Source organism: Dipodomys merriami, unplaced genomic scaffold (genome assembly GCF_024711535.1).
Source record: "Dipodomys merriami isolate MVZ:Mamm:240054 unplaced genomic scaffold, mDipMer1.0.p SCAF_12, whole genome shotgun sequence".
Classification (NCBI taxonomy): Eukaryota; Metazoa; Chordata; class Mammalia; order Rodentia; family Heteromyidae; genus Dipodomys; species Dipodomys merriami.
The window spans coordinates 43415388-43438607 of NW_027202493.1; the positions used below are offsets into that span (position 1 = coordinate 43415388).

At 43.4% G+C, this 23220-nt stretch overlaps 1 protein-coding gene across 3 annotated transcripts in view; it reads left to right on the plus strand.

The window, feature by feature from the left end:
• The window catches only part of Msra (methionine sulfoxide reductase A), a 258069-nt gene that overhangs the window by 18970 nt on the left and 215879 nt on the right, over positions 1-23220 (plus strand). The window contains exon 1 of one of the 3 annotated variants that reach the window (XM_070016780.1): positions 3582-4199. The exons of 1 other annotated variant lie outside the window; for it this stretch is intronic. In XM_070016780.1, the coding sequence (XP_069872881.1) occupies positions 4187-4199 (13 nt within the window). In that variant the 5' untranslated portion in view covers positions 3582-4186. Of the gene's footprint in view, positions 1-3581; positions 4200-4383; positions 4476-23220 lie in introns of those variants that run through there. One more of the 3 variants, XM_070016781.1, reaches the window with a different exon arrangement.

Sequence of the window (23220 nt, forward strand, 5' to 3'; positions counted from 1 at the left end):
GGTAAAGAAGTATCTTCTAACATTTTAATTCCCTTGTCGTTTCTCTTATTATATACACTTGAACTTAGTGACTGCTCTAGGGATCAGTTAACATTTTATTTATAACAAAATTATTCAGATTAATACTAGCCTAATTTCAATAGTATGCAAAAATTTTGCTCCTACCCATCTCTCTTGGAATCCTCCTTTACCCTCTTACTGTCACAAATTACATCATTATACATGATGTGGCCATCAACATTTATAACAACAGCTTTATACTATTATAATTTAAATTAGGCAGACAAAGAGTTATAAACAGAAAGTACATTTATATATCATGCTAAAAGTTACTTCTGTGATTAATTTTCCTTTTAGTCTATGTTTATTCTGTAGATTTGAGTTACTCTCTAGTGTTCTTTCATTTCAGCAAAAGGAGAAGTTTATTCTTACTATTGAACAGTATGTATTTTTAGGTATTATAAGTAAGATTATTTGAAGTATATGGCAATAATGCATGTAGATTATATTCAAGTACTGTTCTGTTTTCTATAAGGGACTTATGCATTAGTGGTTTTGGTATTCATAGGGCTTCTTGGAATTAAACCCCCGTGGATACTGAAGGAAAATCGTATATCATTCACAAATGTATTCTTTTATGTCCTACTTTCTTGTGATAAGGCATTTTGATGCACAAAGGTTTAAGCTGATGAATTCCAATTTATCCTATGTTGTTGGTGTTGCTCATGCTCTAATCTAATAATCTATTGCAAAATCCAAGCCCATCTATATTTAACCCAATATTACCTCCAAAGAGTTTTATTAGTTCATCTCTCATATTTTACTTTTTCTCGACTGATTTGTGTGTTTGTGTATGTGCACGCGCATGCACATGTGCAAGTCCCGAGGCTTATACTCAGGGTCTGGGTACTGTCACTCAGCTTTTGTGCTCAAGGCTATTGTTCCCCCACTTGAGCCACAGCTCCACTTCTGGATTTTTAGTGGTTAACTAGAGATAATAGTCTCAGAGACTTTCTTGCCTAGGTTGGCTTCGAACTGCAGTCCTCAGATCTCAGTCTCCTGAGTAGCAAGGATTACAGAAATAAGCCGCTGGTGCCTGGCTGTTGGTTGATTTTTTTTAACTTAATTTTTGTATATGGAATGAAGTAGATGTCCAAATTCATGTGTATCCAGTTGTGTCAGCACCATTTGCTGAAGAAACTAATCTTTTCCCATTGAATGGCCTTAGCCCCTTTGTCAAAATTTAGTTGTCTATAGATATGTGGGTTTACTTCTCTATTCTCAATTCACTTCCCTTGTTTATTGTGTATATTTTGTGCCAGTACCATGCTGCTTTAACAACTTCAGCTGTGTAGTAAAGTCTTCATGTCAGAAAGTACAAGAATTTGGTTCTTGTGTTTGCGTTTATGTTTATAATTTGTCTTAACCTGATGTTGGTAAATGGTATGAGAAAGGGGTTCTTCTTGTTCACCAGGAAGAGACAGATCTCTATCAAGCTGCTCCATAGTTGGTTGGAGGGCATGCTTTGGAGTTGACCTGGTTTCCATTGGTTCTGCCTCAGTCAGAACCCATGAATGCCTCTAAAGAGAGTTCCTCCTTCACACAGTTAGCAGAGTCATCTCTCCACTCTCCACTGCCAGGATAAGGTTATATCTTAAGGCTTTCTGCCAGCACTCATAGGTTTGTCTGGGCCTGGGACATGAAACACTGGGGAAAATCTCTTTACCATTTACTACAGGGAAGGAATGCTAGTGATAAGTTCTGTTGTTGGTTTTAAATTTTATCTATGAGTATCTTAATAACTCCTTTATTTTCACAGAACAGCTTTGCTGAGAAAGTACACAGGTATTTTGTTTTGTTTTTGTTTTTTTGTCTTGAACTCAGGGCCTTGCTTTCTTGCTTACAGCTGAAGTAACACCACTTGAGTCATATCTCCAGCCTGACATTTTTGCCAGGTTTACAGGTGTGAGTCACCAGTGCACAACTGGTTGACAGCTTGATTCCCTTTCAGTACTTTGAATGTTTTCTCCCACTGCTTTCTGGCCTCCATGGTTTCCAAACAGCAGTCAGCCGTTAGTCTTCTGGGGGCTTCCTGTACAAATGAGTCACTTCCCTTGCTGCTTTTAAGATTCTCTCTTTGTCTTTGGCTATTAACAGTTGGATTATGAATTTTAAATCTACTGAGATCTTGCCATATTTTATCATCCTTATTTGGAAAGGTAACATGGGACAATTTTCTGAGGGCTTTAATTCAATGCTCCCTAATTTGTCAACTTTATGATTCAGTAATATGTATAATTTCCTTTCACTATATTTCATACTTTCTATAACTTCAGAGAGATATTTATATGTTCAGTTTCCATAACTTAGTAGATGTATTGAACACCTGCATATGAAAGGCTTTATATAAGGCTTCAGTTTCCTTAGATAAGTGACACATGGTCTTGTCTGTGGTGACGTGACACATTTGATTGGCAAGTAACTACTGTGCAATTAGGATGAAGGGAGACTTCACATATAAACTGAATATTTTGGGAACACACATGGAGAAAGTCATTGATTTTACATTTGGGAAGTAAGCAAAGTGATGACTATACAGATTACACAATTTGAGACCATGAAGTTACCTAAATTAGAAAGTGACAGATCCAAGCTAGAATTCAACAATTGTGGATTCTTTCTATGAAACCATGGTGATATTAGCATGAGACTATTTTCTATTTGCAAATAGCATTGATAACAATGATTTCTTAAATCAGGTAAACTTTTGAAACACAGACTGGCTAGTTTGTTTCAAAAAGTATTTGTGGTAGTGGGGGGGAGGTGAAGGGGAGGGAAAATGAGAGAGGGGGTAACAATATTCAATAAGAAATGTACTTGTTGCCTTATGTAACCGTAACCCCTCTGTACAACACCTTTACAATAAAATTAAAAATTTTAAAATATATGCACTACAAATAAAAATAGTAGTTTTTAACTGATAGGAATTTAGTAAAGGAATGACTATGTTGAAACTTCAGGTGCCAAAATATGAGGAGACTATTTTACCAAATCAACCCTGAGGTTTTTTTTTTTTCTTTCCATTTTAATTGGTATTTCTGTTCTGAAAAGAACCGCTCTCTTCCTTTCATCTCTAGTAAACTTTTTAATAGGTATATTGTCCTTAAAAATAAGAGTGACTGCTTAATCAGAATTGTGTTCACTCCCCATAGGATAAAACCTGACTTATTTTTGGGTATATAGTTTTAATTTTAATCTGCATGTTTCCTTTCTATTCTCCCATGATTCTTTGCAGCAGGACAAGGCAAAGCAAATCTTATAAAAAGAAATACAGTATGTGGTGCTTATTAAAGTTGCATACATCTCCTCTCACAGGAGAATTCTGATTTAGTGCAGGTTGTGCATATGTCGCATATGGACATTTCTGGGGAACAGATTCCTTATCGCTGAGCAGTGAATGGCTCCTGGTCCTCCATTATTGCTCCGGGAACACTTTAGTAACGATTATGAAAGGTAGGACACCATGAAATCTGTAAGGTAATTTGGCAGAAGTCAGTGCTGTTGGTGCCAGGATTTGGGTACCGTACCACAGTTTCCTGTTTTCAAATGTATTAATTGATCCGCAAAGGACATCTTTTGCAGACAAGAATTCAGACAGACTGGCACAGCCTGGACCTCCGCCAAGACTGCTCGGAAGGTTGCCATACTGGGAGCAAAGGAGTGAGAGAGAGAAAGAGGCAGAGAGAGAGAGAGAGCTGGGGGAAGAAAAAAAGGCAAGCTTGGCACAGCTCAGTCAAATCAGCTTCTTTTGTCTGCTTTCTCGGCTTGAGCTTCAGGAAAGAAAACCGTCCCGGGGTACAGAAAAACTCAGAACTTTTTGGTTTTCAAACTTACAAGGCTTTTTCAGTCTCTGAGACTATTTGAAAGTGTTGGTACATACAATGACGTTTAGTCACCAGTGTTAAGGGAAATAAAAGCCTTTTTCAAAATGAAGCTTCCACAGTGTGTATGCATTTGGGAAATACTGTATTTGATTTTTTGCATATATGATCATACCATGAGAGACAGGATTCATATAGAAGATGGCAAGGCAAATTTCTATTTAGAGAAAATTTAAAGTTTCTACAAAATAAAGTTTGCTCATCAATACAAACCTGCTTTCAAATCAAATCAGACATCCTTCGGAATGTGTTCAGAACGTAAGTTTTTAGACTTTATTTTATTTTATTTCCCATTTGTAGATATTAAGTTTTCAAGGAGGCTTTCTAAGATTTTATGCAACCCAGCTAGGAAGTCAGAGTCAAAGTTGCTTTATCCATGTGTTTAAGAAAGCGTTTTCTTAAAGCAACAGCTTTTCTTTCTGCTGGCTGCTTCAGACTGTCCTAAACTACATCCCCCAGCAATTAGTGACAGCACTGAAGACCAGAAAGGCAAGCCGAAGACACCAGACTTCGCTTGAAGGGCAAACAAGAAATGTGAGCTTGGTCATTATTTTCTTGTGTATCTTTGCTCGGAACCATTTTTGGGAGGTGGGTGGGGAGGCGGGCGGTAGGTGTCTATGTCTAAAGATGTATTCGATTAGTGAATTCTCATTGTGAGAGCAAATGATCAAAGGTAATTTTTATGATGTTGGCAGAAATGGCCGGGAGTGGTAGAGAATAGAAATTTAAATCTTTTGGAGAGGAAGTTGTGGGCTGTGTTTGAAATAGTTGGAGAAAATTTTGATTATTTTGTAGTTGATTAGGTTTTGTAATTAAACGATTACTACAGCCTGGTTCTTTCAAAATGTTTTAAATAAAGGAAAGCCTAGAAAGTCAATCGATTTTTCTTTTAAAAAAATTTTTCCCTAGTGTTTTACTTAGATATATAATTTCTATCTAATATCTTAACACTAAGCACTTTCTCTTAGGCCTGGTTATACTTGGATTGTCATAGTTATGATCTTAAAAATCAGCAGGATTGTAGAGAGGTTAACTGGAAGGCACGTATTTTTGTGGACCACCCTGTTGTCAGTAAGGACTCTTTTTTTCTAAAAGAGAGGATGTGAGTTGTAAGAGCAGATGATGACTTTCATATTTCCCTTTTGTCTTATCTCCTGAGAGGACACTGGGAATAGTATATATTCACTGAGGACTAATCATTTGGGGCAGTACAAAAGGCTGCTTCCAGACCTCTGCTTTCGTTTTGAGTATATAATTATTGATTTGTTAATCCTTGGACAAAAACAAATTGTCTATTGCTTTCTATTAATACGCACCTGATCAATTGTTTAAGATGGTTTTGATAAAATTATAGTGACACACCAGCATTCCTGAAAATGGCATGTAATATACAAATATGATTTTAAATATATGAAAGCTAATACAAGTGTTTGCATAAGCTGAAATATTTTCTCCCCCTTTATTACCAATCAACATTTTACTCTTCAGTGAAATGAAATCATTAGTGTTGGTGTAGTTTGCCAAAAGGACAACCTTTGTTTTGTAAGCCCCTTTATCCACTACCTCGCTGACTCCTAAAATGGACGCCACGCCATGACAGACAGGCTGATAGGCACAGAGAAGGGAAGGCTTTGTGTCACCACTGTCTTCCTTGTGGGACTGATCGCAGACCACTCCGGACGGCATGAAGAACAATGTAGGAAACAAAAAGAAATTTCAGTAAATAAGCCAAATTTGAGCTGTTTTCCTACTGACCATCTTGTTATCGTTTATATTTACTTCCTGAACATTTCATGTAACTTTTATCATTTAGGATGGATATATCTATAACTTAGTTAATTAATTTAAGCCCATTTTCCTTCAGATTCAAAGAACTATTTGCTTCTTTCTCTGCAGCGAACTTAGTAAGAACTACCTGGGTCCAAATTATTTTATGTTCAACTAATTTCTAACGGTATAATGGAACGTAGGCAAATTAAAAACACCTTAAGATATACTGCATTTTTCCACATTGCTAGAACTATATTTTTATAGCATAATTACCTAAGACTTGATAAATATTGGCTTTTTAAACTAAGTTTCTTACCAATACACACTCGCTGGCCTACTTGTTACATATCTTCAACAAGAAAAGTTGTCTGTTAAGATGAACGTTTTTAATGTCTGTAAAAGACACTTTTGTGCACATCTTGGGTTTTTGAAAGATCTAATTGAGAAATTGTGCTAGTTTTTTCTTCAGAAACAACTAGCTGTAACAGAATGCATGCTTCTTTAGACCCTTTATACAGAAAACATATTGACGTTCGTTATTCACAATTTCTATGGTAATCTTACTATTTCAGTTCTTAAAGTACCCACATACCAGTGGCTTGATTGTGAATGGATCCAATCTCAAGTAAATATGCACTGTAGTTTAATATATTAATCATGGTATACTATTTAAAACTTTTAAATTATCTTTAAGTAGTGGTACAAGGGGTTTCAGTTCAGTGTGTCAGTTTGCGAATATAATGCATCTTGATTGATTAATGAGTTACATAATGTTTTGAACTCAAATCATTAAGACAGCAATGGATTAATATTTAACTGCTGCTTGAAGCTTGTCGCTAAGTGCACTTTTGATGCAAATTCTTGAACTTAGACGCGTGTTACTCCATAAACAAACACAAACTCCTCAGGCGACTTTTGTCCAGCATTTTATAATTTTTTGCTCACTTATTCACTTATATGACAAATATTTATTGAGCACCCACTTAAGTATGCTAATATTTTACTGACAAAGTTATTTTGTGTAACAGAGAAGAAAAGGGAGTCACATGTATGGATGAAGAGAGAATAGTAAAAATAAAGCTCAAAAAATCCAGATAGAAGAGAATAGTACGGTAGTGAGGCTTATTTCCACAGATTAAAGGATGTGCGCTCCTGTTCACGTTCTAGAGTGTAGGGAAATCAGGAGGTTAGGTGAAGCTCTTACGGCTATAGAAATTTTGTCTTCCCACTGTTTTGGGTTGCCACATCTCATTGGTCGAAGCACTTTGGTGGTCAGATCTCTGGCAGACAAAAATTCATATGCAACGGGGAAGAAATTAAGTAAGGAAGGTTGAGGCATTGCTTAATGGTGGCATTTACCTTTATTAAAGTAGGTGACACTGAACTTTCAAGAAGGCAGCTGTTAACATTAGAAAACCGTGGCCATTTATGAGGTTTTGTTTGTTTGTTTCCTTTCTTTTATATTATTAAGGGAAGCTGAGGAGGCAGTCAGGCCTGGCCTCTCACAGTAAGTGAGAGTATGGGAGTATGCACTGAAAAACCAATCAGCCCACTGTTTATACTCTCCAGGGACTTACTCCACCCTCCCTTCCTCCCTTCCCCACTCTACATCCTCCTGTTAATCTCCTCCTTCTCCTCCTCCTTCTCTTCTTTCCTTTTTTATTTTTATTTTTAATTTTACTTTGGCAGGGGTAGGTGAGGAGAATTAAACTTAGTAGACTAAGTTAAAAAAACTTAGTAGCCAAAGTTTTTCACTCTCATGGTTGAAAACAAGAATCACTGTGCTTGTGTTTTTTTTTTAGTTTTTTATTTTTTCTGCTGCTAATGCTTAAACTCAGGCCCTTTGCCTGTGCTCAGCTGCTTGCTCATGGCTAGGACCTCACCACCTGAGTCATGCCTCCAGCTTGGCTTTTTTTTTGCTGGATAATTGGAGCTGGAGGGTTGTGGATTTTTCTGCCTGGACTGGTTGAACCATGTTCCTCCAGATTTCAGCCCCTTGGGTTGCTAGGTTTACAGGAGTGAGCCACCAGCGCCCAGTTTACTATGCTGGATTTTTATCTTGAGTTTGTGTGGCTGGTTATGGGGTTTGAGGAGTGGAGCCTAGGACCACATTGATCTGGTCTCTGTTAGAATCTCCAAAGGTGACCACTGGATACAATAAACAGAAAGAGCTTAACTCGTGCACAGAGGCCCGACCACCCGTCCCCTCTGCAGCCAGCCTCCCCTTGTCTCCCATCATCCCCGCCCTCCTTTGCCCAGAGGACCCAGTGATTGTCTCTTAGGACCGGTGGCCTGGCCTAAGCAGGAAGAAGTCCAAAGAGAGCAGCACGTGGGTCTCAGGTGTTTCTTGTGAGAACTGGAGAGAGCAGGTAGAGGAGAACGGCCCATGCTGCCCAACACGGATGCTCAGGAGCTTCCGAGATGAGGCTGCCACGGAGGCCTTGTTGGGGTACATAGAGGCCCACAGAGACCAGTTCATGTTGAAAGGCATCTTTCTAAGTCCTTTAGGGGTCCTCCTCAGGGCTTCTGTGGCCTAGAAGAGGAGAGGCCCCAGTGTGGGGGCCGCACCCCTCCCTGGGAAGTTGAGACTTTCCTCCCCGAGCCCTTGCTGTGCTCTGGAGGGGTCCCAAAGCCTGTGGCCCGCAACCCGGAGGCCAGGGTGCACAGGGACGAGAGCGAAGAGACAGCCTTATGGAGCCAGAGGTCAGAAAGGAAGCCCTCATGGGACCAAAGAGCCGTGGGAGAAGAACAGCGGGAGCAGGGCTTGTCCCTCCTGGCAGGCTTGCCAGTGCATCGCCAGTGCGTGGCCTGGAGCCCCTCGCCAGGCTTGCCTTCCTCCTCTCTTCTCAGACCTTGGCTGTTAAACGTCTTGTCAGATTCCCCTCTCTGCTGGACACTGGTCACATGTTAGTCTGCCTCTTCCTTCATGCGCTGACAGGGTGGCTTTGGTGATAATCTTCAGCGGTGGAGAGGGCGTCTGTGCGGGCTGAAGCAGGAGCTCCCGTAGAGGATGCTGATATCTTCACGGTTAGTTTTGTACTTAGTGCAATGGCCTGGGCAGGGCCTGGGCTCCGTGTCACTTACACACTTAGCAGCCTGCATATTGTGGCGCAGTGTGTAATTGGCAGGCCCCAGAATCTGACTGAGCCTGCTTTAATGCAGCTTCCGTGAGGTGAGTGTATGTTTGCCCACCTGTACACTGAGTGAAAAATGTTCAGAGACAAAATGATACTTTCTATTCTATTAACTTTGACATTTTACTTAAAAAAAATTGGTCCTTGGGCTTGACCTTTGGGCCTGGGTGCTGTCACTGAGTTATTTTGCTTAAGACTAGTGCTCCACCACCTGAGCCTTGGCTCCATTTCTGACTTTTTGGGTGGTTAATCAGAAATAAGGCTCTTACAGACTTTCCTGCCTGGGATGACTTTGAATGGAGATCCTCAGATCTCAGCCTCCTGAGTAACTAGGATTATTAGGTGTGAGTCACTAGTACCCGGTTGACATTTTATGTTTCTTTTGTGTGCTGGTCCTGGAACTTGAACTCAGGGCCCGGGTTAACTTCTTTTGCTCAAGGCTGGCTCTCTACCACTTGAACTCCACCTCAACTTCAGGCTTTTTGGTAACTAGTTGGAGATAAAAGTCTCTTTCCTGCCCAGGCTGACTCAGAACCATGATCCTCAGATCTCTGCCTCCTAAGTAGCTAGGGTTCCAGGCATGAGCCACTGGTGCCCGGCTGAAATTTTACTTTTAAAAGCAGAGCAAAGCCTACTTAGAGAAGATTCAATTGTCCTCCATAACAGCATTGATTTTTCAGATGTTTTTTTAACTTACTTTAGAGGAAATCAGTGTAGTAGAAATATTAGCAGAAGAAATTAATTTGATTGGATGCTTTACAAATCTCACTGATGAAGTATTCTTTTCCCTTGTTAACCTGCGATTTCAGGTGATTTATATGAATCTTAAAGATGATGCATATGTCTTGAACTCATGGTTTTTCAGGTTTGATATCTGTCAGTACAGAATCCTAGCACTAGATCCCTTACTTTCTGAGGGAAAACTCCCAAACTCTGGTGATCAACTTTTCCTGTCAGTAAAATGGCTGTTATGATACCCATTTCCAAGGGTTGTCAAGAATATGGAGATACCATGCCTAAAAGCAATTTAGCTGATAGACAGGACACAAACATGAGTGATAATTATCTAGTTTAGCTAGCCCTAGCACGTGCTGGTGATGGATGATGTGTCTAATTCTTTATGCTTTTCAGTTCTGCATGGCAATAGACTATGGGTTATACATGTATATATTTTAAATGCTTACCATTTTTTAATTCAAAGGACTTTGAAACACAGCAGAGTATTGAGTGAAACAGAATGAATAATCATTTAACCATTATTCAGAATTAACACATTGCCATGTTTGTTTACTTTGGATATTTTTTATTTTAAAAAGTGGAGAAAGGGATGAACTTGCTCAAGATGCATTGTACTCACAAACCAGTGGTTTGAATTGAAACCCCTTTGTACAACTACTCAATGATAATTAAAGACAAAACAACAGAGACAACAGAAATACAACTAAAGCCCTTTTCTCTCATCTCCAAAATCGATGAATCTTTCCATGAATGTTTTTGTAGTATTTCTAGTTATGTACAAATAAAATTGTTATTTTACATGATTTAAAACTTACATGGTCTTAACATGGTTTTTAACTATTGCTATCCTTTCTGCAAACTATAGAGTAGCTACTTCCAAGATTTCTGTAGATTGGTAACATAGATCAGGTGTTGTAGCATAAGTACTTCATTGTAGTTGATCCATTTTTCTGTGAATGGACGTGTCATGTGACCTCTGAGCGTGTGGATCTCCGGGGGGAAGGCCTGCTTGTGGAATCAAGTTGCTGAAGAAATCAGCTTTACTCCACACTGCCAAGGTATTCTGCCACACAGCTGTACCAGTTACCACCCTGCACTAGAGTGGCACCAGGGTGTCTTAACTCACCACCCTCACCAGTTCCTGCTGCCGCCTGACCAGATTGTTGCCAATCTGATGGGCAAGAAATACATTGTTGTTACCTTTCGCTGCATACCCAATTACTTAGGAAGATGGAACATCTCTTTGTATTGGCAATTTATATTTCCTTTTCTCTATGTTCCCTATTCATTCCCTTTCTGCATTTTAAGATGTTTTATTCTTATTAATTTATAGCCTATTTTGCATATTGATCCTTTATTATGTGAACTGAACCGAAGCTATCGTCTGAATCTTTGATATTTTATTCTACTTTACTGTGGTGACTTTTATATTTCCATTTTCCAAGACACACGTTCAGTCCATGCTTCTGATTGTGGTAGAGAGGGCTATTGGGATAAGTATTTATTTCTTCAAATGCATCAGATTTCTATTCCCTTAATTAATGTTTAGGGAGATGAGTTTCTGATGTTCCCTGCAGGCTCTGTTTTGGAGTTATTGAAACTGTGGCCTGGTTCTTTGTTCCCAGGAGCCAATTGCCAAATCGGTGACTGTTGTAATTTTGTTTTGTGGGGAGACTCCTGCGATACACCGATAATGTGGGCACGTTCCTATTGCGTCAGTGGCATTACCAAATAGGAGTTCTCTGGTCCTTAGGAAGAATGTTCTTTTGATCTGATTACCATTATTTCTATACAGTGAATGTTCTCGGTGCAGTAAGCACTTTCTCCTCTCTCTAACTGGTAGTTTTGCTAACAAAATAACTTAATTGAGGAATGCAAACTGTTGGGGCAAGTGGTGCTGAGTTGTGGCTGAGGCTCCAGGCACATCTTTTGTTGTGCAGTCAAGTAGCACTTATTCACCAACTTTGTTGCCCTCCTGCCCAAACAAAACCCACCTAATCGCCCAAATCACTTGGCAAAACAAAAGAACACACATAGGATACAGACCGGGAAGGGGCAGGCCGCACTGTGTACTGTGTGCACACTCCCTCCCCCTGTCCTTTTCCTGCTTGTGACTGCAGTATTTATAGGGGACTACAGTCATTATTGTGTCTGTTATAAAGTGTGAGTGGGGAATGTACACTGTCTTTGCTCTACCAACAGCAATATTGTGGTTCAGACCCCCTAGCACCACCGTCTGGAGATGGTTTGCCGCAGGCACAGGTAGAGCTCTGGGTAGACATGGAACTGCCTGTGGAAGCCAAGCTGGCCAGCGTGGCCAGCCTGGCCAGCCTGGTCCCGTAAGGAAGCCTCTCTGACTGGCTGGTGTTAGTTTTGCCTTTCCCAAAGCCAGTGACCCTTGCCTTCCTCCTAACACGGCATGTCGGCCTTCTTGTACTTATTGGCTCTTAACTGCTGGAGGGAGCCTCCAGATAGCAACATAGGAACCAGCAAAGTGGCCTCTCATTGGCTGAGCCATTCTTCCTTCCTCTGCTTGCTGAATTCTTCCTGGGACTCAATGTCTCTGTACCATCCCTCACTATGGCACAGTGTGATGAGAACTCTTTTTCTAAAGCAATTCTATGTTGAACTTCAAATTGGTTTTCCCCACGTCATCTAACCCACTGCAACTCTGTGAGAGAGACACTACAAGTGAGGACATTAGCTTAGAAAATAAAGTAAGTATCTAGCCTTGTTAGTGACTAGACTAGGGCTTGGACTCAGTCTTTGGCTTCCAAATCCCTTGTTCTTGCCTTTGTTTTATCCTTGTTTAATCTGTGAGCAGATCACCAGAAGAATTGTAAGGTGATACATTTTTAGCTATCATCCATCCTTCCATTGATCCATCCATCCATCCATCCATCCATCCATCCATCCAACCAACCATCCATCCATCCATCCATCCATCCATCCGTCCGTCCGTCCAGCCATCCATCTATCCGTCCATCCATTCATCCATTCCATTCCATTCTTTTGTCTATCCACCTATTTAGTCAATTTGATATGAAACATCCTTAGGAATAAATGGCAAGGGTGCAGCCATGGACAGAACATCCAGCCTCTGACTTCATGCAGCTTAGTGGAGTGAAGAAGAACTGCAAGCAAGACAGTGCAACCCAGTGTGACAGCTAAGAAAGTAGGGCCTAGTTGCAGGGGCTACTCTGTGTCCTTTTTCTCTTCTACACAGAGTGGGAATGAAGAGTCGTGTGATTTAGAGAACATGGGCTCTCAAAATGAGACTTTCTTCAATTTTCTTTTTTAATATACAACAGTTGGTATGGAGTTACAGAAAATAAAAAGTGAAGAGTCTGGTATTTTTTCATTGGCCTCTTTATAGCCAAGGTAATGCAGTGCTCCTTTCTCAGCCTCCCTGGGCAGCAGCTTCCCCCAGTAAACAACGCCGGATGCCTGTGACTCACGGTGCCCACACCAGCCTTCCACCCACCTTCTCTTAATGCTTCACGGCTAACAGACCAGTGTGGGTGAGCCTAGGCCATTTCTGGAGAAAGCATTTAAAAGGAACAAGGAGGAGGAGGAAGAGGAGGGAAGGAAGGGGAGGAAGAGAAAGAGGAGGAGGAGGAAGAGGAAGAAGAAGAGGGGGAGGAGGGTGAAAAAAAAAGAAAAAGAAAACCACAAAAACTCAATATACAGTTTAAACAAAGAAAAAAACCAACAATCTGTACTTCCAGGAGAGCTTTTGCCATTTTCCTAATGCTTATTCTCCTTCCGAGAGCTCATTATGGAGTGAGTGTGACAGAGGTTTGCCATGGTGAGGTGCCTTGTCTGGAGCAGGGGATGAATTAGAGCCCCAATAAAGGCCAGAGCCGCGGGCAGAACTGCACCTAAATTACCCCAGGTGGTTGCCGAGCTATTCTACTTTTTAAAAAAGACCTCCAGAGAGCATCCCTAATCTCTTCCTGCTTCCCCTTTCAGTGTTTAATAACCTTTGCTGTCAGGAAATGCTTCCTCATATTTAACCCAGTTTTCCCTTGTTGCACTTCAACCCCATTTCTCGTGTTGTCCTTGGCGGCGACAGAAGAGTGGGTCATTATCTTCTTGATAATATTCTTAATGTTCTTGAAGGGGGTCAGGCAGGTATCTCCAGGCCTCCACTTCTGCATGGCGAGATAAATACAGCCCTGGCCTCCCTCCCTCCATCTCTCCAGGGCCCTGTTTGGGAATATCATCTCTCTGGATCTAATATTATACCAGGTCTTGAGAGAGCCATTGGTTCTATTTTTACTCAGCAAGCAGATCCTTTTTATCCTTTTCCTTGCACTTGACTCATTCAGTTGAACTGCTGTTTGTTTACCTAACCGTGCGGGCTATTCCATGAGGGGTGACTGTTGGTGGTGCCTCTCACAGCCATGGTCCTGTGACACTGAGGACTGGAAGTGCTGGTTCTTCTTGTCCATGGAATTGTTCCTTACTGATGTACTTGTGGTGCCCAGAGACTTTCTCCTGGAGTTTTGCTGCTCTCATGCTGTCATGCCGTCTCTGCTTGTTTTCAGGTTACTGGGCCTCTCATGTGCTGGCCAAGCATAGCTCCTCCTTAATTCATCTTTGAAATGCCCCAAGGCGACTTGGCATGTATACTTTGAGATTGGTGAGCCATCAGATTGGTTTTCCCATCAGATTGTGCCTGATTTGGTCTCTGTGTCTCCCCAGCCCTGATCAGCATTGCCTGACTCATCGTCAACTCCATGTCTGTGGGTTGTCACATGAGTCATGGGGAAATTGCTTCATTTTTTAAAAATCAATTTTATTTGGTTTATTGTGCTTTAGCTCTCTGTCTCTCCACTCCTTCTGCCCAAACATAAAAGGAGCGCAGAGCTTTTGCCTGGCTTCGTGTAGGCAGCCCTCCCACCTGGGCTGCCAAGCTTTCAGCAGATGAAATGGAAGTCTATTTATAACTGGTCTCTGATGGGTTCTTCCTTACCTGAGCTTGTGCTTCATCAGCAGGTGCACTGAGCAGATGGGGGAGGCTTTGAATTTTTTTCAGTTCAATTAGATAAGCTCTCCAGGTTCAGACCAGTGCCTTCCCTTCCTCACTTAGTTCCTTCCTCTTGGCATTAAAATTGTTGAGCATAGCAAATCCCAAATTAAGTCCAGGAGATAACAACATGTAGATAGCCTTTAAAAGAGAAATACTTTGGCAAGGACCCGCACTTGACATCATAGGATAAATCACTTTTAACCTTTTTCTTCTTTGGTGCTGAATCTGAATTGAAATGAATATTCAGAGCATTACAATGCATAGAACATAAATGCTTTCTTGTTTCTTATGATGCACTTTTAGCATTGGAACTTCTGCATTTTGAAACTCTGTCATATTGTCTTTGAAGAAATTGTCTGTGGTGGCTCCATTTAGATGATGAAGTTTTGTTTTTTTCTTGTACTGGTCACAGGGCTTGAATGATAATGATTGAGTTAATATCTATTTGGAGTTGGGTTTCAACAGGCAAGATTTGGCCTATTTTTACATATTTATGGTTCAGAATATAACGAGTAGCGCTTTTTTTTTTTTTTTTTTTTTTTGGTTGTGGGCTTGAGCTGTGGGCCTGGGTGCTATCTTTGAGCTCTTCAGCTCAAGGTGAGCACTCTACCACTCGAGCCATAGCACCACTTCCGGTTTGTTTTCTGGTAGTTAATTGGAGATAAGAAGCCCAAGCTGGCTTCGAACTGTGATCCTCAGATCTCAGCCTCCTGAGTAGCTAGGATTACAGGTGTGAGCCACCAGCACCTGGCTACAAGCAGCTTTTTATTTTCCCCTATTTTGCTCAATTGTTAATTATGTCTGGATTTATTTATTTATTTTTGCATGCATTCATGCTAGTCCTGGGGTTTGAACTAGGGGTCTAGGTGCTGTCCCTGATCTTTTTTGCTCAAGGCTACACTCTACCACTTGAGCCACAGCACTACTTCTGGCTGCCTTTTTTTTTTTTTTTTTTTGTTTAAAGTAGTTTATTGGACATAAGAGTCTCAAAACTTTCCTGCCAGGGATGGGTTTGAACTTCAGATCTCAGCCTCCTGAGTAGCTTGGATACAGGTGTGAGCCAGCCGCTCCCAGCTTCTGGATGGCATTTTAAGGGTGTAGATGATGTGGGTTTGGTGTATTCTATAGCCTGTGGGCTAGCTTATAGCTGTCAGGATTCATAGGAGGGAGGGAGTCTGAAGTCAGAGACTTGTCCTGTCAGCCTCTGTGCTGGTAGAAGGGGCGTACACGAGAGCCCACTTCTCACCAAGTTAGTGTCTGTGGAGTGCATTCTCTGGAGTGGGTTTTTGGGCTTTTTTCACGCTCTCATATTCAGAGGATAGATTAAATGCTGTCAGGAAAGTCACCCCTCCCCCCCCCCCCCCCCCCCCCCGCCGAGTCCTTCTGTCTCTCGCCACAGAGTATGTGTCAACTGCCTTTATCCATCATCATAGTGAATGTCTCACTTTGTCATAGGACTGACCTGGGCTATCTTTGGTAAGCTGTTTTACTGAGCTGTGAGGCTGTGATCTTGCTTCCTATTACTTTTCATCTGCAGATCCTCCATTTACCTTTTGGGTCATCTGGCACAAAATGTAATTCCCATGTGTGACAGGCTTTCACATATTTGATCAATGTCCCTTTGTACCCAACCATTTCCGTATGACATGGCCTAGTTCTTTTTTCTTTTGTTTTGTTTTTGGTCCGATCGTGGGGCCTGAACTCTGGGTCTGGGTGCTGTCCCTCAGCAGTTCAGCTCAAGGCTAGCGCTCTACCACTTGAGCCACAGCATCACTTGCGGCTTTTTTTTCTTTATGTGGTGCTGAGGAATCGAACCCAGGGCCTCAGGCATGCAAGGCAAGCGCTCTACCACTGAGCCACCTTCCCAGCCCCCTATGACACGGCCTAGTTCTGGCTTTACATCTGGCTTCCGCGGTTTCCTGGGACCCTCTTCGTGGCTGTGACAGTGGCATGTGGATGTGTGGAGAATGATGTCCGGAGAGATGCCACCTGGAATGCTAGTGTGGCCTGTGCACCCCAATCCTTCGCTCCAAACAGGCCTCCACACCTTCCTCACCACCCCCCGTCGCCACCTGCCGCCGCCACCGCAGGTCTCTCCCCCGGCCTGGCGCCACCTCCTCTCATCTCCTCTGTGGCAGTCAGGAACGAAGACTAACCCAGGCAGCTCCATTATGGTTGGTCTCTCTCTTTTCCCACCCATTCCCATGGCCCCATTCCCACCACAGATGGCACTGTCTAGGGAGGGGGTGTTAGAAGGGCTTCAGAGACTGCCTCATGACCTGGAGGAAGGGCCTGGGCGGACGCTCAGCCTCTAGAGTGGCACAGGACTCACAGCAAGCACCCAGGAGCGCTGCTCAATGAAGAGCTGCATGAGACGCATCTGTTCCACGTTGCTGGCACAACTGCTTCACAAGCCACCATGCCTCAGAGGGACACTTTCAGAGCTTCCTCGTGGGTCCTCTGAACCACCATGCTGAGACCAAGCCCTGGGACTCTCCAGCCTCTGTCAGTGTGTCCCAAGCTCTCTTAGAGTACTTTTCCTTCTTTCCTCCTTCCCTCCTTCCCTCCTTCCCTCCCTCCCTCCCTCCCTCCCTCCCTCCCTCCTTCCCTCCCTCCTTCCCTCTCTTCCTTCCTTCTTTCCTTCCTTCCTTCCTTCCTTCCTTCCTTCCTTCCTTCCTTCCTTCCTTCCTTCCTTCCTGCCCTCCTGCCTTCCTGCCTTCCTCTCTTCCTTTCTTCCTTCCCTTCTCCCTCCCTCCCTCCTCCCTCTCTCTCTCTCTCTCTCCAAACAATTGTCTTATGTAGACCCAGTTATAATTATCTTTACCAAAATATTCATTTAGTAGATTTTGTTTGCTAGGTTCTATGGCTAGAGCTAGTGATATAGTTGAGAATAAAACCATTCAGACATTCTCAGAATGTATGTATACATTACTACAAATTGTAAAGTTAAAGTGCATGGTACTATGAGGATGCGTTATTGAGCTACTAGCACATGCTATGCACTCTGTTAAGTGCTAGGATTGGATAGGAAGGATGTTTAGAAGGAAGAGACCTCAAAAGTGAGGTGCATTGAACTAGAAATAAGCAATGATGTCATAGGGTTGCCAGTGCAGAGGTTCAGTGTGACGGATCTGATGTGCAAACACAGGGACATTTTTTGGACTGAATCGGGAGTGACGAGTAGAATTACATCAGGTATAGGTGCCTAAAGATGGAGCAGCAAAACTGTAAGCTAGTTGGAAGCTAGTCGTGAGCTAATTGGAAGCTAGTCATAAGCTAGTTGGAAGCTGGTTGTGCGGGGCTGGAGCAGAAACTGAGGCGTGGGGATGCTAGTCGGGCGGATCACGACTTGGCTGGAGGAAGTAGAGGCAGCTCAGCAGCAGGAAGAGACACCATTTGAGACTCTCAGTGGAGCTGGGCATGGTGGTGCATGACTGTACGACCTTGCTCTCTCTGGGCTGGAGGAAGAGATTGGGGAAGGTGTTTGGGAGGTGTGAGTTCATTTTCAGTCTTACTGGGTTGTTTTGCGCTCATGGACCAGTTAGGAATTTGTTGGGGTGGGTGGACCCAAAAGTTGCCTTATTTTGAATCATGAGAGAAGCTCTGATTACTGTGAAGGAGAAAAGTCCTTCGTCTCTGCTTCTTTGTTTGTAGTCACACAAATGTGACATTCTGTCTTGAACAGGGGTGGCAGGTAACACAAGAAGCCCAGCATCACTCTGGGAAAAGCTTAAGTTCCATCCGCGGGGAGCAGAACAGGCACCAAGCCGAAGGTGTCCTCAGGGTTTCAGTATGTTTCTGGTTGATTTATTTCCGCTGGATTTCAACTGACCCTGTGTTTGATGCTGGCTGCCAGTGGCTGGCAGATCTTGAGCATGTGCAGTGTCCTTCTAGGTCTGCATTCCTGCCCTGGAGTCTTCTACTTACCCTGTTGTCCAGAGAGCAGCCAGGAGTTCAGTTGCCAGTGTGTGCCCCTGACGACGGGACTGTGACAGACTAGATGCCTTTGGCTAATAGGCTGATTGTTGTACCCCCATTCGCGTCTGTAATTTGTACACTTAACAGAGTGTACCATAGGTGTTCCCAAACCTTTTTATGTCAGTTGTAACAGTTACTAAATTTGTACATTTAATTACACATTAGGCAAACCAATGAAACACAAAAGGGCAAGAAATGTATTTGCATTAAAATTATGCCCCACATTTTGGAAAAAGAAAGCTTAATAAAGGGAATTCATTTGAAAATGCCACTGGGATGGGTTTGGGAACAATAAGGCTCTAGCTCGGGGCTGGGAAGGTGGCTCAGTGGTAGAGCGCTTGCCTTGCATGCCTGAGGCCCTGGGTTTGATTCCTCAGCACCACATAAGAAAAAAAGAAAAAAGCCGGAAGTGGCACTGTGGCTCAAGTGGTAGAGCACTAGCCTTGAGCTGAAGAGCTGAGGGACAGCGCCCAGGCCCAGAGTTCAGGCCCCACGACCAGACCCCACCCCCCCAAAAAAAAAGTAAGGCGCTAGCTGATGGTGGATAGTTTCTAGATTTTTCTGTGATTTGGGTGTAAGAAATGAGATGAGAGGAAGCTTGAGGATGTGAAGAAGGTTTGAGAAAGACGAGGTGGAGAGCTATAGAGGGGGCTGTTGGAGGCCTGAAGGAAGATTCTGGGTGCCACTGAGGTAGGCTGGAGGCTGGTGACTCTGACTGACGTGACATGCACCCCGTGATGCCGTGTCATCTGACCACACTTACCGGGCACGGCAGAGGGAGGAAGTGAGGTGTTCAGACAAGTCCAGCATTGGGGTTTTGTGGGGGCAGATGTGAGAAAACTTTAGAGGGAAAGAGATCTGGAGGTTGGGGAAAAGTGATTTAGAAGTGATGTAAACCTTTTGGCTGGAACAGCCATCTTCCTGTAATTCACCAAAATGATAAACAGAAGGAGAGGCACCTGCGTCACATCCTCTAGACTTTTAGAAATGTGGAGTTGTGCCTTTGGACACCACAACCTATGGATCTGCCAGAAACGTGGTACTGGGGAGACCAATAGGAACAGGATCATTCTAAAAGGGGCGTTGCCACATGTTGTCATGGCAAAGCTGCAGAGCCAAGGGTTATTACCCAGCATGCCACAGGCGCTGTTAACAAACAAGTTGTGGGCAAGATTCTTGCCAAGGAATTTAATGTGTGTGTCAGACGTTTTATGCTCTCCAAGGGGCAAGAAAGCTTCCCAAAACTAGAAGAAATGATCAGAGGAAGGAGAGAGCCAGAGAGAAGGTGCTGGGTTCAGTGCAGGGACCCACCAGGTCTGAGAGCCAACGGAGGGCGATTGAGCTACTGAAGCAGAAGTGGGGAACACCCCCCCCCCACAACACCACGAGATCCAGCCCTGCTACTGCTGCTGCCGGTGGGGCTGGAGACTCATAAACCAAGGACCTTCTATCATAACAACATGAACAACAATACCAGCTACCATCACACACCAAATAACCTCTCCCTACCCCTAGAACCTGGTCCCGTGAACTCAGCATGATCAATGTAGAAAGCAAAAGATAGTTGAATACTGTTGAAAAAGAAGTGCTTTAAATATGAGCTTGCTGGGTTATTTTCTTTATTAGTTCTGATCAGCAGTGTGAGCAGGGGGCAGAGTGGAAGCTTGGTGAGGCAGGTTCCGTGCAGGTAGGGGTGAGGCTGTCTGAGGGTGGTCCCTGGGCCCCGAGGCTGTGGGGGTCTCAGGAGCTTCAGTGTAGGACCCTCCCTGGAGTTGTTCCCCCTTACCCCATGGGGTAAACAAAGAAGATGGTAGATTTCAAGACATTGTTGAGGATGCCAGGATTTAGGACTGATAGATGGGAAACGAGTGGAAATCTGTCGGTGAAGTGCGGACGTTTTCAAGGAGGTCATGGGGAAATTGCTGAGAAGTAGAGTTGATGGTGTGATATTGGCCCCCAAAAGACGGAGGAGATGATTTCCCCTTTTCTGGTTTCTTGGGGACAATTCAGGTTTGTTTTTTCTCTTAAGTACAAAATTTGTGCTCTTTGTACTTTACCTGAAGGAGCATCTGCCCGCTCAACGTGGGAATGTTCTGGAAAATCTAAAAGAGCTTTGGTGTTGTAATTGGAACTAAGACAGTTCTTGTCCCAGTGATCCTACCTTGCTATTAAATAAGTTTTCCTTTATGAGACATCAGTCCGTAAATAGAACAGGGTGGCTGGTTAAATAGTTAAATTTATTTTATGTCATTGTGATTCTAATATGCACTACCATTTCAAGCCAAATATCCACTTATCTTCCTTGAAATTTCTCAAGAAATCCATTATTCAAAGATACAGACATTTTTTTTCTTTTGGAGGTAGAGTTAAACATTTTTATGGATTAGATATGAATTCAGTAAAATAATTGAATTAAATTGGTTGACATGAATAATTCATGACATGTAATTTCCCATCAGTTCTCATATAAAAGTAAATCTATTGGTTTATGTGCTGGGAAAATGTATTTTATTATTTAGCGAGGTAGTGAACATTTATTGTTTGGGAAGATAATTCACCTATGATTAAATAGAGATATTAAATTGTGAGATTGAAAGCATACAATTCAAACCACGGGTCTTTGATCCGTTCAGCCCTTGTATCTACTCTCTGAGCATGAGCTGCTGGGTGCTGTTCACTGGTGACTTCGGAGGGGCTTTTGGAGTAGGCCTCCACAGTGTGAGAGTAAAGCCAATAATTGTGCCAGAATCTTTTAGGCAGTGTGAAGGCAGTCAGGTGTTTCTGGGAGAAGTGGAGAGCAGCTGTCGGGCTAGCTCTGGCCTTAGGGACTGAGCTCTGAGGCTCTGGATTACCTGGAAGAGGTTCTTGCCTCTGCTTGCTGCTTCCTGGTTGAGGCTGAGTACCTCCCCTTGTATGACTCAGTACTCAAGATGTTGGGATCACCGTTAACTTGTAGTGTGGACAGACAGCGGGCCTGTCTACACCCGTTATTGTGATCTGAATGTGGAACTGGGTGCTGCCTAAGACAGATTGTTAGAAAACCAAATCCCGTGGGGGCTGTCAGTCCTCTTAATAGGAAAGTGCTAATTCAGTGACATCACTCCTTCCTTCAAAAGCATGGGCTGTGTGCTTACTCTCTGTGCACCCAGAGTATTAGACTTGGCTTGGAAAGATTCTCACTGGAGGGTATGGTGTCACTAACAAAGTTTTGAAAGAAAAGCCAACTCCATGCAGTCACAATCTTAAACCCAATCCTTGAGGAGGGGGTTTGGGCTCTGCAGATGCAGCAGGAGTGAGTGTGGTAGAGAGAAGGGACCATCTGTGCGGTGTGTGTGTGGTGTGGTGGGAGGTGAGGCTGAGCACACACAGGACTGGGCTCACCACTCCGCACAGGAGCTCCACCTTGCACCCAAAGGTGGCGGGGGGTGGGGGAGGGTGGGGAGGGAAGCACTGTACAGCACCAAGTGATCTGGAAGTCCCCAGTGGTTTCTCCTATGAAACACTAGGGTGGTTCATGGTATCAGTTGGTCCACAGAAGTGATACAGAAAAGGCAACACAGCAGTTTAGCCTCTGCCGTCAGTGCGTGACCGCCGGCAGAGGTTGATGCCCGTGTACGATGTGCATGTGGGTTCTTGTGTGATCAGTGTGTCATCTCCTGTTAGGGCACTTGGTCATTTTATAACAAAGCAAAGCGAGCAGTTCCTTCTGATGGCTTAGTAAACGCCGTTCAACACTTGCCACCGGCACGGGGGACCGGCTTCCTGCAGAACCCAGCCAGAGTTTGAGCCAGGCTCCATCTTTAAAAGGAAGCAACAGAAAACCTTGGAAATCATGCCGCCTGTCTTTTACACCGGGAAGACAGGCTGTTGTTTGTGTAGGAGTCACTGAGGGTGTGGGTGGAGGGGAGCAGGGGTGCATTTCCGGTCATCACAATGACTGAGGGTTGTGACTGGCATTACCAGGCGTGACAGACACCTGGTAGGGCGTAGGCAGCCCCTGCCTTGCCAAGTAGAGAGCTGTTGCACCCCCGTGGAGAAATCCTTAGCAACCGCTGAAACGGGGGCTGCACAGAATTCCATCATCGGAGGTAACACCCACCCTGGGGATGCCGGAGAGCCCAAGCTTTGGCGGATAGTATTACCTGATGGAAATATTGACTGAGTCTTGATCCCCACAGTAAGTTTTAGCTATGTCAACCGCAACACATATGAGATTGTTATGTTATTTTAGATCTTAGGACACCACTCTTGCTGCTCTCTTTCCATTAGCATGGGTGATAGAAGGATTGCTACTGTTTGGATTGTTCCCCTTAGACATTTTTCCCCCCACTGTGATGCTATTAGAGAAAAATTGGATTGGCTTTGTGGACAAGGCATTTCACCAGCAAAACAATCTTAGCGTCACTCTGCTCACACAGAGATCGCACACACAAAGAAACTTTGGAGGGGTCTTTTGATATTACACAGGAAAACTGACAGTGCCTATAATAGCAGAGGGCTGGCTTTCTCGCAGAGCCTTTGAAGACAGAGAAAGCAAATGACAATTCCAGCAGTCGCTAAAATACATGTATTTTTTTTTTCCAGTGGCTAGAAAGAAACAGGCATTCTTAGCGGAGTCCAGCAA